Genomic DNA, 13,425 nt, shown 5'->3' with positions numbered 1-13,425 from the left:
GCCAAATGAACAGCTGACCCAGACTCATCATAAATCGGCATTGTTTTAAATCTCTTTGAGGCACCATATTTTCTGATGACATTTTCCATAGGTCCTCCTTCGAACTTCCATATATGCCACTGTGCCTCCCACAAGTGAAACACTATATCCCAGCCTCTCAATTCCAGACATGTGCCGCAGGACTTTCATTAGCTTGTCTGGTCTTTTCTCCGCTGATAAATCCCGGTGGGATGTTTGGAAACCTGTTAATCTGTGAAATTAGAGTGCAACAATTTAACTACATTTCTCCCAAATAAACATTTGCCTTATACTCGATGGTGGAATTGTTTTAACCAGAAAGTCTGAAACATTTATGTTTATAATAACTGTTAAAATAACTATATTCATCATGTATAATCATCGTGTCTGAATGGACGATACTGGTACGTAAGTGATTAATATATTTTATATACAACACAATATGTATTTATTAATTACACATCCAAAAAATGTAAACATTTATAATACTATTAGTTATGATTTTAGTGGTTAAATGTTTTGTACCTAGAAGTACATTTTCTACATGAGAAGTCTTTATTTATTGCAGGATAAACCATTTGAATTCAATGAGTCATGCAAAAATTAGGTTAGGTCAACCTGCCTTGCTTGCAAAATTTCATATACTTACTTTATCACTTAAGAACAGGTATGTTTGTAGCAAAGGCCACACAATGTGTTTTCCCCCACAACCAAGGCCTGAAGAAACTTGACATACATCAGAGAAACCACAATAAAGTGTATTGTGGTTTCTCTGATGTATGTCAAGTTTCTTCATAACAGGAAATGGTCTGGTTCTTTCCACAGCAGGTACAGCAAAGAAAAACATTATCTTGTCTTGTAGTTTAGTTGCTGGTGTTTGTTCTGCGACGTTCCTGAGTCCTTGTATCTCTTTTTATTGTCTTTAAGCAATTTTAATGAACTACACTGACACATTTTGTCTACACAATAAAGTTTATTTATTTTACTGATATATTGAATGCTGTGTTTTATCAAGTCGAGATTTGATATTTCTTCTTTATGCCATAGCAGCAACAAAGACAAAAAAAATCATCCAAAAACCAAATAAAACTACAGAACACACCACATTCTGTCCCATTTCTGATGATCAACAATAATTTCACTCCCCATTAATCATATTTTCAAAATAACATACTTTACAAATGATGTGTTGAAATAAAACTAGTATATTCAAAATGGTGAATTGCACAGTTTGAACAAAATAAAATTGACATTTTTTTTAAAAGAGAAAATAATATATGTATAACGTGCTTGTACAAGATTTCACTTGACTAAATATTATGAAAAATATATTTTATTCAGCTACATTTGTACAAGGCTACGTTACCAAACACCATTATTTTTTAAAAGTATTTTAAGAGTTATTCATTTAGTTGTCAATCAAATATTTTAAATAACAAACCCATAAAGGGAGATCACGGTGTCATTTAAGCAGCAATAAACACGAATGAAAATATTTTATCTTGTTTTCTGTTGTTTTACTTTCCTGAAAACTTCAAAAAAGTCAGAATGGCTGCCTTGGTCCTTGGTTCTGTTTTTATATTGCTTATTTGGGGGTTATTTTATTTCATTATTCTATGTCATATATATTAATATATAATTCTCTACTCCCACCACAAAAAAAAATACTATGTTGTATTTAAACCCTGGCGATTAAGGTTTCTGATTCTGAAAAGACTATAACAGAGAGCGTGTACTTCCTTCATAAAACTACAGAACACACCATTTTCTGTCCCATTGCTTATAATCAACAATGATTTCACTTCCCATTAGTCATATTCTAAAAATGACATACTTTAGAAATGATGTGTTGAAATAGGACCAGTATATTAAAATGGTGAATTGCACAGTTTGAACAAAATAATATTCACTTCTTTTTTTTTAAAAGAGAAAAAAAAACAACTCATGCCGTTTGACTATCAAAATCAAAGCCGAAAGTTACAATTCCAGTGTTGATCCAGGTTATAGTTGTAAACCCATGTTCAAGTGTGTTGAATATAATCTCAATATTGTCTCTTTCTTGTGTGGTTTGGCCCCGTGTCAGGCCACCTGCCGTAAGCCCCGCCCCTCTGAACCGACCTCAAGGAAGAAAGATCCAAACCTTCTACAAACAACACATAAGACTGACTCGGCGACAAATTGAAAGCATTTATGGAACACGACACTCTTGTAAATACACCAAAATGATCGGAACATGTCTGTTTTTCGCCGGCATCTGCGGATGTGTCGTTTCTGGGCTCGCGGACGAAGGTGAGATGATTCTGTTTGAACCGAAGGTGTTTATATTTTAGAAAAGAGCATATTTAATCTCTGCTTTTTCCTGTTGAAATGACTTGTTTGTGAATAGGATGAAATCCGGACGATTGTTTAATTAAAATACTAAGTTTTTATACAAATATTTCCTTCCAGATCACTCGTTTTTGCCTCCATTCCAACTTTCTAAGTTCTCCGTCATCCAGCCTCGGGAGGTTCAGCGATGGTCGCGACACGCACTAAACGTTTGTGAACAATTTCCATTTATTTATATTATGAGCCAACCTTATATTCGCCTCCTTCGTTGTAGGCGTCTGAAGATTCCGTTTTCTATGATCTCCACATCAATGACAGAAGACAAAGACTCCATCTGAAAAGAAACAGGTTTATTGATCAAATATTTTGCGGTTAAAGTTCATTATCAGTGTGAAATAAATCTACATGTGATCTTTTCCACAGTGACTTTCTGCATCCAAGCTTTGGCATCACTGGTAAAGATGACTCCTCCAATCCAAAACAACTGGTAAGTCTGGTTCTTTTGGGGCGATGACCAGCATATAGGATTCTCACTAATGTTTCTATGATCCTTCCTCAAAAAATGCAGAAGCACTGCTATTATCATGGAGAGGTGGAAGGATACCAGGACTCCATGGTCGCCATCAGCACATGTCGTGGATTAAGGTGAGGTTATTCATTCTGTTTTATTTGTTTCTATCTTATCTTTGCAACCGCTCGGGGTGTGCCGGGTTTTCAATTCATTGCAGGCCACAAACAGGACACACAGGACTAGGGACAATTTAGTCATCAGATTTTAAAAGAATATTTGATCCGTTGGAAGAAACCGGAGTTCAAAGAGGCACATAAAGCATCTACACACTCCACACGATTGGGACACAGCGTCATCAATACTGTGAAGCTGAAGCACAAACCATTTGAATTCTAACATTAAGTCATTATTTAAAAATGTAATATGTATAACAAGCATGTACGAGTGAGCTGTGGTTGCTTTTGATCAGATTTCGTTTGACCAAATATTATGAAAAATATAATTTATTTTGCTACATTTGTACGGGGTTACGTTTACAGACACCGTGACTTTGAATAGACTTCTAATAGTTGTTTATTTAGTTGTCAATCAAATTTCTTAAGATAACAAACGACAAACGGAGATCACGGTGTAATTAAAGCAGCAATTAATAAGATTGAAAACATTTTACCGGAAATATCTTGTTTTTTGGTTGTTTACTTTCCTGGTAACATCAGAAAAGCTGCTGCAGAATCACTGCATTGGTCCTTGGTTCTGTTTTTATGTTGCTTACTTTGTGTGTTATTTTATTTCATTATTATATATAGTAGTATTTGCTTCTCTTCTCCCACCACAAAAAAAAATCCTATGTTGTATTTACAACCCTGGAAAAAAAAGATTCGGATTCTTAACTAACTTAACTAAAAAACACCAACAGCCTACCGAGAGCGTTTACTTCTTTCACACAGGAAACAGAGTGCAAGTCATCTCCCTCATAGCAAAAATGCAGCATCGTTTCATTTAATTCTGTGTTTTTTTAATATATCAGGTTGGAAAACAAGGAATTGTGTCACAATATTTTCACTTTTTCGTATATTGTGTTATGGATCTCAAATAAGAACCAGATCCAGCAAAATTTAAATTTCAGATTTTTATTGTTATGATTCATTAAAACGAAAAGTCAATCATTTTAAGACCTTACTTGTCGACTGTTTCATTTTCTTACGCAGTATCAGAACTGTTTTGAGTTGCATCTCAGTAATTACTTTTACTTTAGTTATATTCACATTTTGAAAATGACACAAAGTCAAAAATTAATTTTAAACTGAACAGATGCTGTAACCTGTTCTGTTTAGGGGTAAACATTTAAGAGATATTTCAAACGTGAAATTCTTGTTAGTTAAATGCAAGAAAACCCTCTTTACTTTGTTAAATGTTTGATTAGCCTTGTTTTCTTTCTTCAAATATTTAAGAATCAAGTAGTAGCTCCTGTGTGTATCATGTGACTAACCGACAGAAAAGAAAACATGGAATACCTAAAAGCACTGTTTATGTCAGTACAATGTCATAGATATTAAAGTGTAACTTAATTGTTATTAACAAGAAAACACGGTAAATGTCTAGACATCAGTTCTTAAATTAAACTCTTATGATGTATTTTTCTTCTTATCTTTATATTTGTTCAAACAAATGAACCTTTAGTTGAACCAGATATTCAAATCAAGAAACTGAAGTTAAATATGTACTGTATTGCATGTTCAACTTAAACCTGAAATATATGAGCATCTCTTTGAAATTTTGTCTTTTCACACTTATAATTAACATGTTAAAAAACAGATAATTTTACATGGTGCAGTATATTTTTGTACAGTTTTATATTATCTAAATGTCACTTTGTAATGAAAGTAAATCACTAAATATCAGTCTGTCAGTTTGCTGATAATCCATAATTAATCAGAACCGGAAACCTTTATTGCCAATTTTGTAAATACAATATAGGATTGTTTTGTGGTTTCAGTACAGAATGAAAGAATCAATTAAGTTAACACGAAATAAGAATTCAGAAAACAGAACCAAGCACCAAGGCAGACATTCTGTCGCGCCTAATAAAAGTAAAAGCAGGAAGTGAATCGTGGATTAACTCTTAACTACTTAACCTCATTTTTCTTTTTCTGCCACTCACTTCCTTATGACCAATATTACGCAGGAAACTAAGGTCAATGCTGGTCTAGGAAAGATTTTATTGTCTGCTTATGATGCAACAATTGTTTACGTCATGTGTGAACTTGTTATTAAAAGTAGGTCAAAGTGACAAACGATTTGGCAAGATTGTGACTTCTGTGACTCTGATTCATATTGAAACAGTTTGTTTTCATATCTTAACAAGAAGGATCTGTCTCGCCCACAGTTGATACAAAATCTGCAGCGAAAATTCTGACCCGCTTAATTAGAAGAACTCACATTTCTCCGATCCTTAAAACTCTTCAATGGCTGCCAGTTTCTTTCAGGATCAACTTTAAAATTCTAGTTCTTACTTTCAGATCTATTCATGGTCAGGCTCCTCCTTACATCAGTGATCTGATCCAGCCTTACACCCCAGCTCGGGCTCTGAGGTCTGTGGATCAGAATCTACTGATGGTTCCTGAACACGGTTCAGGACCAGAGGAGAGAAATCCTTCCAGGCTGTTGCTCCTAAGCTTTGGAACGATCTTCCTCTCCCTCTGTGTTTGATGATCTACTGACTCCTTCAAGAAACATCTGAAGACATTCTTATTCTCGCAGGCTTTTCCTTGATTTTCTGGGACTCCTGTGTTTGTCTTGACCTTTTAGCATATATTTGATTGAGTTATTAATTGATTGTTTGTTGAAGTGTTTTGTGACCCTGGTCTGGAAAAGCGCTTTACAAATGTAAATGACTTACTTATATCTTTGCAGGGGTGTCATTTTCTTCCAAAACCAGACCTACGGCATCGAGCCAATGCCGGAGTCTGACACCAACTCGCACGTCCTGTACCGACTGGAGGACGTCCAGGCTGAACCGGCCACTTGTGGCGTCGTCCACGACTCTGCTGAAAACCATGAGCCGTTCAACCAGGGAGAGTCACTGACCTCTCTTCTGAGGGTAGAGCATTGTTGTCTTTACATCTTTGTACACTTTGACAATCCGAATTCATGCAACTGTTTTCTCTCTTTGTTTGCTACAGAGAAAAAGAAATTTACCTGAGACCAGCTACGTGGAGTTGGTGTTAGTGGTGGACAATCTCAGAGTGGGTTTTCTTTTTTTTTAGCCTGACCAGAGAAGCATACTGTGTCATTCTTTATTTGTTAATCGGCTGCTTGTTTATCTTGTCATCAACAGTATCAGTTAAAGAAAAACGACGAGACAGCGGTCCGCGAGGAGATGGTGGAAATGGCCAATATGCTGGACGGGGTGAGTTGTTGGATAATGAGACGTGCTTGTCATATTCCAGGTCAAACTGATGACGTGTGTTGGTGACACATCCAACTTTATGGTGAGGCTGTTACACAGAACAAGGAAACAACAGAACTAATGTCTCTGACCACGAAGGATGTTGAGTTCAGATCCTTTCATCAAAGTCATCTTTGAGCGTAAAAACAAATGCATATTTTGCAACACATAACACTGTAAAAGTAAAGACAAATGTGAAAAAGTATTTTAAAATCCTTAATAGTATATTGGTTTAAGTTGCTATGTTAACTCACTTTAAGCTGCTAGTTCTTTCTAAGAATGTGTAAAATAGGCTTAAAAAAGGAGGAATTATTTATGTTGTTGCTTCCATTTCATTCATGATTTTCTGTTGTTGGTTTATTCAATCTTGGTTTGTTAGTTGACATCAATTTACCTGTGGTTTACTTAGCATTGACAAACTTTCCTTCTTTAATTATACATAATTATAGAGATTAAAAGGAGTTCAGATAAGAACCTTCTTAATATCTCTTCCTCTTCCTCCTCAACAAAATATTTACTTCATAGTTGATATGTTTTATGTTATTTCTTTCTTTTAAGTTGTAGATGTCGCTAATAATGATTAGTTTTTATTGTTCCTAGTTTTGCTGTTGTCACTAGTGAAGGTCTGATGAAGCTTCATGAAGCAGTGTTGTTACTTTCAGAGTCCACTAGATGGCACTATTTTCTGTTCTAATGAAACATATCATTTTTAAACTGATGGCACCACCTACTGACCTCTAAACATAATGAAGCTTCATCACTAGGTGTCACCATTATTGGCCTTTTTTCTGTCTATTATTGATGTTATGTTTATCATTACTTTTTGAGTAATCTGCATTATGTTTTCAATATGTCGTATAGTTAATTGTATAATTTATCTAGAAGTGCCGCCTACGATGTTTTTTTTATTGATTTTCGTTCCAATTTTATCCAATTTGTATTTAATGTAAACCAATTTCAATGCAAACGACTGTAAAAACATCTTGGCTCTTGAACAAGTGAGTCACGACCAGTTAATCTGGATTGTTTTTGTACGCGTGGTTTTCATGGACGTCTTATCTGAGGTTTGGTCACACAATCTCCAGAATCCTCCTCTAGTACTTTCTCAGACATTTACTAGGAGAACTGAGAGTCCTGAAAATGTTTGTTTTGGTGGTTGAATTAAAAAAGTATCTCAGTACTTGACCCCAACGTACTTCAGAAATTGTATTTCTTTTTTTTTAATACTTATGTATTTATCATGTGCAGTACTACAAGAAACTGAATATCCGCATCATGCTGGTGGGTTTGGAGATATTTAAGACCGAAAACCCCTTCAGCGTGGAGGGCTCTGCCGGGAATGTACTGGGTTCCTTTGTCAAGTGGAGGAAAGAGACTCTGCTGCCAAAGATTCGCCACGACGTCGCTCAATTCATCATGTGAGTCCAACCTGTTTCGGAAACGTTTTCGGAGGTTTACCTTCTCAAAACACTGTGTTTGTTGCTTCCTCAGTGGTCGGCCCAACTCTTACCCGGGCGGGGTGTTGGGCATGGCCTTTGTGGGCACGGTGTGCTCTGCCACCAGCTCGGGAGGGATCAACGTGGTAAGTGTACCTTCGCTTTTTTGACTTCTCACACCAGACGACGCTCGGGCAACGTCCGTGTGATCTTTTAGAATTTGATACAGGTTGCATTATTCAAGACCATCTCCATGTCGGTCAAACACAAGTCAAACCAGTCAGACTTGAAACGTGTTTTTTTTATAAAGGCTGAGGGGGAATTCACTTTGCATTCCTCTCTAACCTCATTGAAGATAAATAGTCTCATATTTTATTTATAAATATATATATATATATATAAACATATACATATACATATACCTTTTCATTTTTAATAGATATGACATCGAAATGACTGACGAAAACATTTTGTTTTCTTTTCTGTCCTTCAGTCACATGATACACTTACTTGGAAAACAAGGCTGCTCTAGTGATGTTTCTCTCTATATATAAAATGGTAATGTGTATTATTGTCTCCGCAGTTTGGACACGACAAGATAGTGTTGGCGTCCACCGTAGTGGCTCACGAGATGGGGCATAACTTGGGCATGAGTCATGACAACACTCGCTGCAACTGCGACGGAAAACCGTGCATCATGTCGGCTACTGCTGGGTAAACCGTCCTGAGAACATTGCAACGTCAGAAATTTATTTCAAGACCCTTTGTGTCATACCATATCTCATCGACCCCAGTATCTTATCTCCTATCATTCTTTCTGATTTGTCATTTCTGCTTGTATCCCTTTATCTTGTTTCTCAAGCTGTCGATGTGTGTTTGTAGGTTTAGTCTCATCGTCAATTATCGTGCAGTTGTGTTGTATTTTCCCATTTGTTACATCGTATGTTCTTTCTCGAGGTCGGACTGCCCTCTTCTTTTAACACCTTCTGATAAACCAACTAGTCAGTTGACGACTTGTGTCGGCTGTTGATCTCACGCTGTCATGATCGTCCTGTCGATTCTTCCGTGTTAATGATTTCGTCTCCTTGTGGTGCAGCTCCACCAACGGCTTCAGCACCTGCAGCGGTCAGGACTTCGAGCGGCTGATCCTGCGCGGAGGAGGAATCTGCCTGAAGAATCAGCCAGAAGCCACAGATATCGTTGGCGTGGCTGTGTGTGGCAACGGCCTGTTGGAGGAAGACGAGGAGTGCGATTGCGGCTCACCCCAGGTCCAGTATCTCTGCTCTTGAACACTAACCGGCTGAATTTGTGCAGTAAATGACTTAAACTGTACTTGATGAAGGGAAATTATGTTTAAATGTAATATAAAAACAAAGGATTAAAGTATTAGAAAGAAGAAATGGGCATGAAAATTGTATGAGGGAAATAACAGAGACATTAATTTATAAGATTTATTTTTTTAAATGATATTATCAATGACTTTGAAGCGTAAAGAATTCCCAATAGTTTGATAGTATTAATCAAATGAATTAGTTCTGACATGAAATTAAATTGTAAATGTCAATGATCTTGAATATGAGACGGGAAAAAAACACCTTTTTGTCATAACATACAAAAACTAATTTTATAATTGGATTAAATCTAATATTTATTGTTAATTCCCAGAACAACAAAACGATTAATAAATCAAGGTTTTTATTTTGTGTTTAAACAAAAAGTAAATGACTGCCTTAAAGCAACGTAAAGTTGTATTATATAATGCTTTTGCGGAATATTGATAGACAGTATTTTACAGAGTAATCAAATATTCTGTCTTTTTCCAACAGGAATGCAAAAATAAATGCTGTAACGCAACTACGTGCAAATTAACTTCTGGATCTGCTTGTGCTCATGGCAGCTGCTGCAAAAACTGTCAGGTCAGTGTCTTTTTACTTGTTATTTAAATCTTAAATCTTGAGATATTTAAGATGTTTGTTTCTAGATCCAAGTGTCTGGACAACCATGCAGGAAGTCTGTGAACACGTGTGATCTTCCCGAATTCTGCAATGGCACCAGTGCGTTCTGTCCAGACGACTACTACGTGATGGATGGTCTCACTTGTCAGAGCGACGCTGCGTACTGCTACGAGGGCCGATGTCAGACTTATGACTATCAGTGCCAACATCTCTTTGCACCAGGTATATTTAAAAAAAAAAAAAATCCCCCAAATCCATATTTTATCGATCATGTTTTGCCTTTTTTTTGTTCAGATCCAGCAACAAAAGCAGCAGACATTTGCTTTTCACATGCGAATACGAAGGGAAACCTGTTTGGAAATTGTGGAGTTAACAGCAAAGGGCAATTCATCAAGTGTAGCGTCGCGTAAGTACTCATTTGGGCCTCTTGCCCTGGCTAGCCTGAGTTGCTGAGTCATGACTAGATGACACATCATATAAGCATTATATAACATTATATAATTGTTTTTATGAGTGCAGGCAGAGCAAGGGACTCTTTTGTTCAACAGGACCTGGTTAAGTAATAAATATCATCACATCGAATGATATCATTAACTTTGATTATAAAGTTTTTTTAATTACACAAAAAAGCCACACATTCACAGTGAAACCACACAAATATCCATACAACATTATAAGGCAACAGATGTGTTGATTTAAGTGTGTCTGACATAGATGTTGGACCTCTATTCTACTCATTTGTCTGTTTGAACAAAACTCTCTTTTCATTGAAATATTAACATCAGAAAATGTACTTAAGCCCCACCCACTGAAAACTCTGTTTTTCTGGACATTAAATCTTGTTTACCCCAATCACATCCTTACCCGATTTGTCAAGCATTGGGGTTTGTCACCGCACATCATCAATCCTGGAAGTCTCCACCTCCAAGGGAATCGTTGTATAAACAAAGCGGGGAGTGATTTATAGCTGGCTTATTACATCATAATGGACTACGCTCCCGTAACCTCTTGTTTACCAAGATTACAGAGAAAGAACTTTATAAAGTAATAAGTTCAAATCATGGTCATGATGAGAGACTTACTGCATCTTGGAGAGACAACATTTGAAACATGTGAGTGAGGAAAGTCAGAATTCACATTAGTTGACCTTTAAACAATGAAATATAAATTTAATTTGTCAAATATGTTCAGAAAGAATCAGGGTAAACTTGGGTCTGCAGCCCAGTATCCACAAGAATCGGCCTCTGGTGGCCCAGTTGAGTTTGAGACCCCTGAGCTTGAGGATGAGAAGCTGGTCTTCCTTCAAAGATCCTCCCTTCGTTCACCAACTCTGTGTCCTTGCAGCAACTCCATGTGTGGCAAAGTGCAGTGCACAAATGTGGACGTCAACAATCCGCCTCCAGATGCTCACGTCAGCATACAAATAGTTCAGGGGTCGTCGTGCGTTAACGCAGACTTCAACCTGGGCCCGGACGTGCTTGACCCCGCCTACGTCAACCCTGGTAGTCCGTGTGCCAAAGGAAAGGTAAAAGAAAACCACTCTGACCTGATCAAAGACGGACAAAAGTCGTGTTAATTCATGCGTTTTATCTGCAGGCCTGTATCGACTTTGCATGTGTGAACGCCTCGGCTCTGATGCCTGATTTGAAATGTGATGCCAAGTCCACCTGCAGTGGCAGAGGGGTGAGATTCCAGCTAGTCTCAACAAAGATTTTGAAAACGGCTTGATGAAACTGGAGTGTGTTGTGATTCAGGTGTGCAATGACCAAGGAAACTGCCACTGTAACAATGGGTGGGGTCCACCGTACTGCAAACAGTCCGGACGTGGCGGCAGCGTGAACAGTGGACCTGCACAAATAGGTCGGTCCTCTTCTCTGGGGAAACTCATTCAAGCATTAGTGTGTTAGATTTTACTGTATTAGTCTTAAAAAACACTTGAATCTTAGCAGAAATATAATAAGTAGTAATGGGCTGATGACGCGTCATGAAACAGTCATGTTGTTTAGAGGTCAGTAGGTGGCGCTATCACTCTAAAAATGATGTTTGAGAGACAGCCATCTAGTGGAATCTTAAATAATGACACTGCTTCCTGAAGCTTTGTCAGACCTTCACGATTAATCAGTTGAAGTTTCTGTGAACCAAACTAAATAGCCCCGGGTTTTTGCTTTAACATTTATTTTTTAATTTTTAACCTTTTTTGCCGTTGTCTGTGGTGTCTTTAATTCACGTGTGCTCTCCCAGATCATTCCTTGAGGAATGGCCTGCTCATCTTCTTCCTCCTGGTGGTTCCTCTCCTGGTGCTTCTCGTTCTGGTCCTTCTCTTCATCTTCAAGAGAGAATCTCTGGACCCATGTCTGAAAGGAGACCTCGCCAAGCGCCTGAAGTAAAAAAGAAACTCTTCCAAACTTTAAAAATACACGAGAATGCAATTTTTTTAAATTGATATTAACCCTGCATCTTTCTTTTTTTCAAACAGGTCAGGAAATACTAACAGACAGCCGAGCAGCAATGTTCAAAATCCTTCCACCGCTCCTGAAAGAGTACTTCAGCCTCTTCTTACTAAAGGGTATTCAAGAGAAATTGACAATTTAAAGTTAATTTTCCTTTTTTTTTAATCATTTCAGATCAATAACCCACCAGCTGCTGAAGCTCCTATATCTGAGTATGATCTCATCGTTACTCATTATTAGTTATCTCATAGCCAGAAATGAGTTTAATATATTTTATTAATACACGGCTCTTCAAGATGTCGGTCAGCTCAGACGCTTGCCAGTTCCATAACAGTCACATCCAAACTCTTTTTTCTTTTTTTTTCTTTAATCACATACAGTTTTCTTTTGTTGTTAACTTATTGAGTTTCATTTAGTAAACGTTTGTTTTTCTATTTGTTTCACAACATTGAACGCACCACACTTTGAACGCAATTAATGAGATTTACTGTTGTTTTTAACAAAGACAAATTTGGTAAAGTTTGTTTCTTTTCATCAATTTGGAATCATATTTTAGTTATCGTCACATGACGCCTTAGATTTATTTTCCATTGATTCCTGCAACGTTGTATGATGAAAATTGTGTGTTGGCTGATAGTTCACAGCGTGTATGTGTTTTTTAGTTTCAGGTATGGAGATCAGGAATACTGGAACGCAGACATGCCAAACAGCGCCCCAGTACAGCCATCCATGCCCCGGCAAGGTCCCGGGGTGCCCAGACCGATCCCAGGAAAGAATCTGCCACAATGATTTTATCTCTTCCCACACTTGAAAGTATCCATTCAGTGCAACTGAACTAAAGTTTCCTTTAAACTTACTGTTTATAGCATCAACACGATGTTGCTCATTTATCAGGTCAAATTTGAGAGTCAAATGAAAGTTGTGTTCGCGAAAAAAACAATTTTATGTTATTTAATGATTGTTGATTTAAAAAAATATATTTTTAATGCATTTGTGAACAATATTACAATTAAAGTGGTATTTTATGTGAAACTGCTTTGTGGTCATTTTGAGTGTTTTTGGAAGTTTTCTCAAACATTATCAAATATTCTAACTTCCTTTTAGAATTTGAGTTTTTACTTCCTTATTACCTTCTTCAAATATTATCCGATATTCAATGAATCATACTACACCAATTATATTTAAAAGACTGGCAGCTTCTTATTAGGTAAAGAAAACAATGAACTATTAAGCACTAAAACTGAATAGCAGAAATAGTAATGGTTAAATAAACTTGCAA

The 13,425-nt window shown here is 36.9% G+C and overlaps 1 protein-coding gene across 2 annotated transcripts; it reads left to right on the top strand.

Moving 5' to 3' along the window:
• The first annotated feature begins 2,138 nt into the window (after positions 1–2,138).
• Positions 2,139–13,181, top strand: adam9b (ADAM metallopeptidase domain 9b). Of its 2 annotated transcripts, XM_087784263.1 has the most exons (22): positions 2,139–2,307; positions 2,467–2,555; positions 2,621–2,694; positions 2,770–2,833; positions 2,915–2,991; positions 5,771–5,957; positions 6,040–6,102; positions 6,195–6,266; positions 7,554–7,723; positions 7,797–7,887; positions 8,325–8,455; positions 8,838–9,009; positions 9,568–9,657; positions 9,723–9,918; positions 9,991–10,102; positions 11,041–11,221; positions 11,293–11,379; positions 11,451–11,556; positions 11,938–12,079; positions 12,173–12,236; positions 12,321–12,358; positions 12,809–13,181. In XM_087784263.1, the coding sequence occupies exons 1-22, from the start codon at positions 2,241–2,243 to the stop codon at positions 12,933–12,935; spliced, it is 2,400 nt and encodes a 799-aa protein (XP_087640389.1). In that variant the 5' UTR covers positions 2,139–2,240; the 3' UTR covers positions 12,936–13,181. The 2 variants fall into 2 exon arrangements, with proteins under 2 accessions (XP_087640389.1, XP_087640390.1); XM_087784264.1 differs by lacking the exon at positions 12,321–12,358 and having other exon boundaries at positions 12,173–12,262.
• The last annotated feature ends 244 nt before the right edge of the window (positions 13,182–13,425 follow it).

Source organism: Callionymus lyra, chromosome 2, assembly GCF_982586985.1.
Source record: "Callionymus lyra chromosome 2, fCalLyr1.hap1.1, whole genome shotgun sequence".
Taxonomy (NCBI): domain Eukaryota; kingdom Metazoa; phylum Chordata; class Actinopteri; order Syngnathiformes; family Callionymidae; genus Callionymus; species Callionymus lyra.
This window is presented reverse-complemented; position numbering and strand designations above follow the sequence as displayed.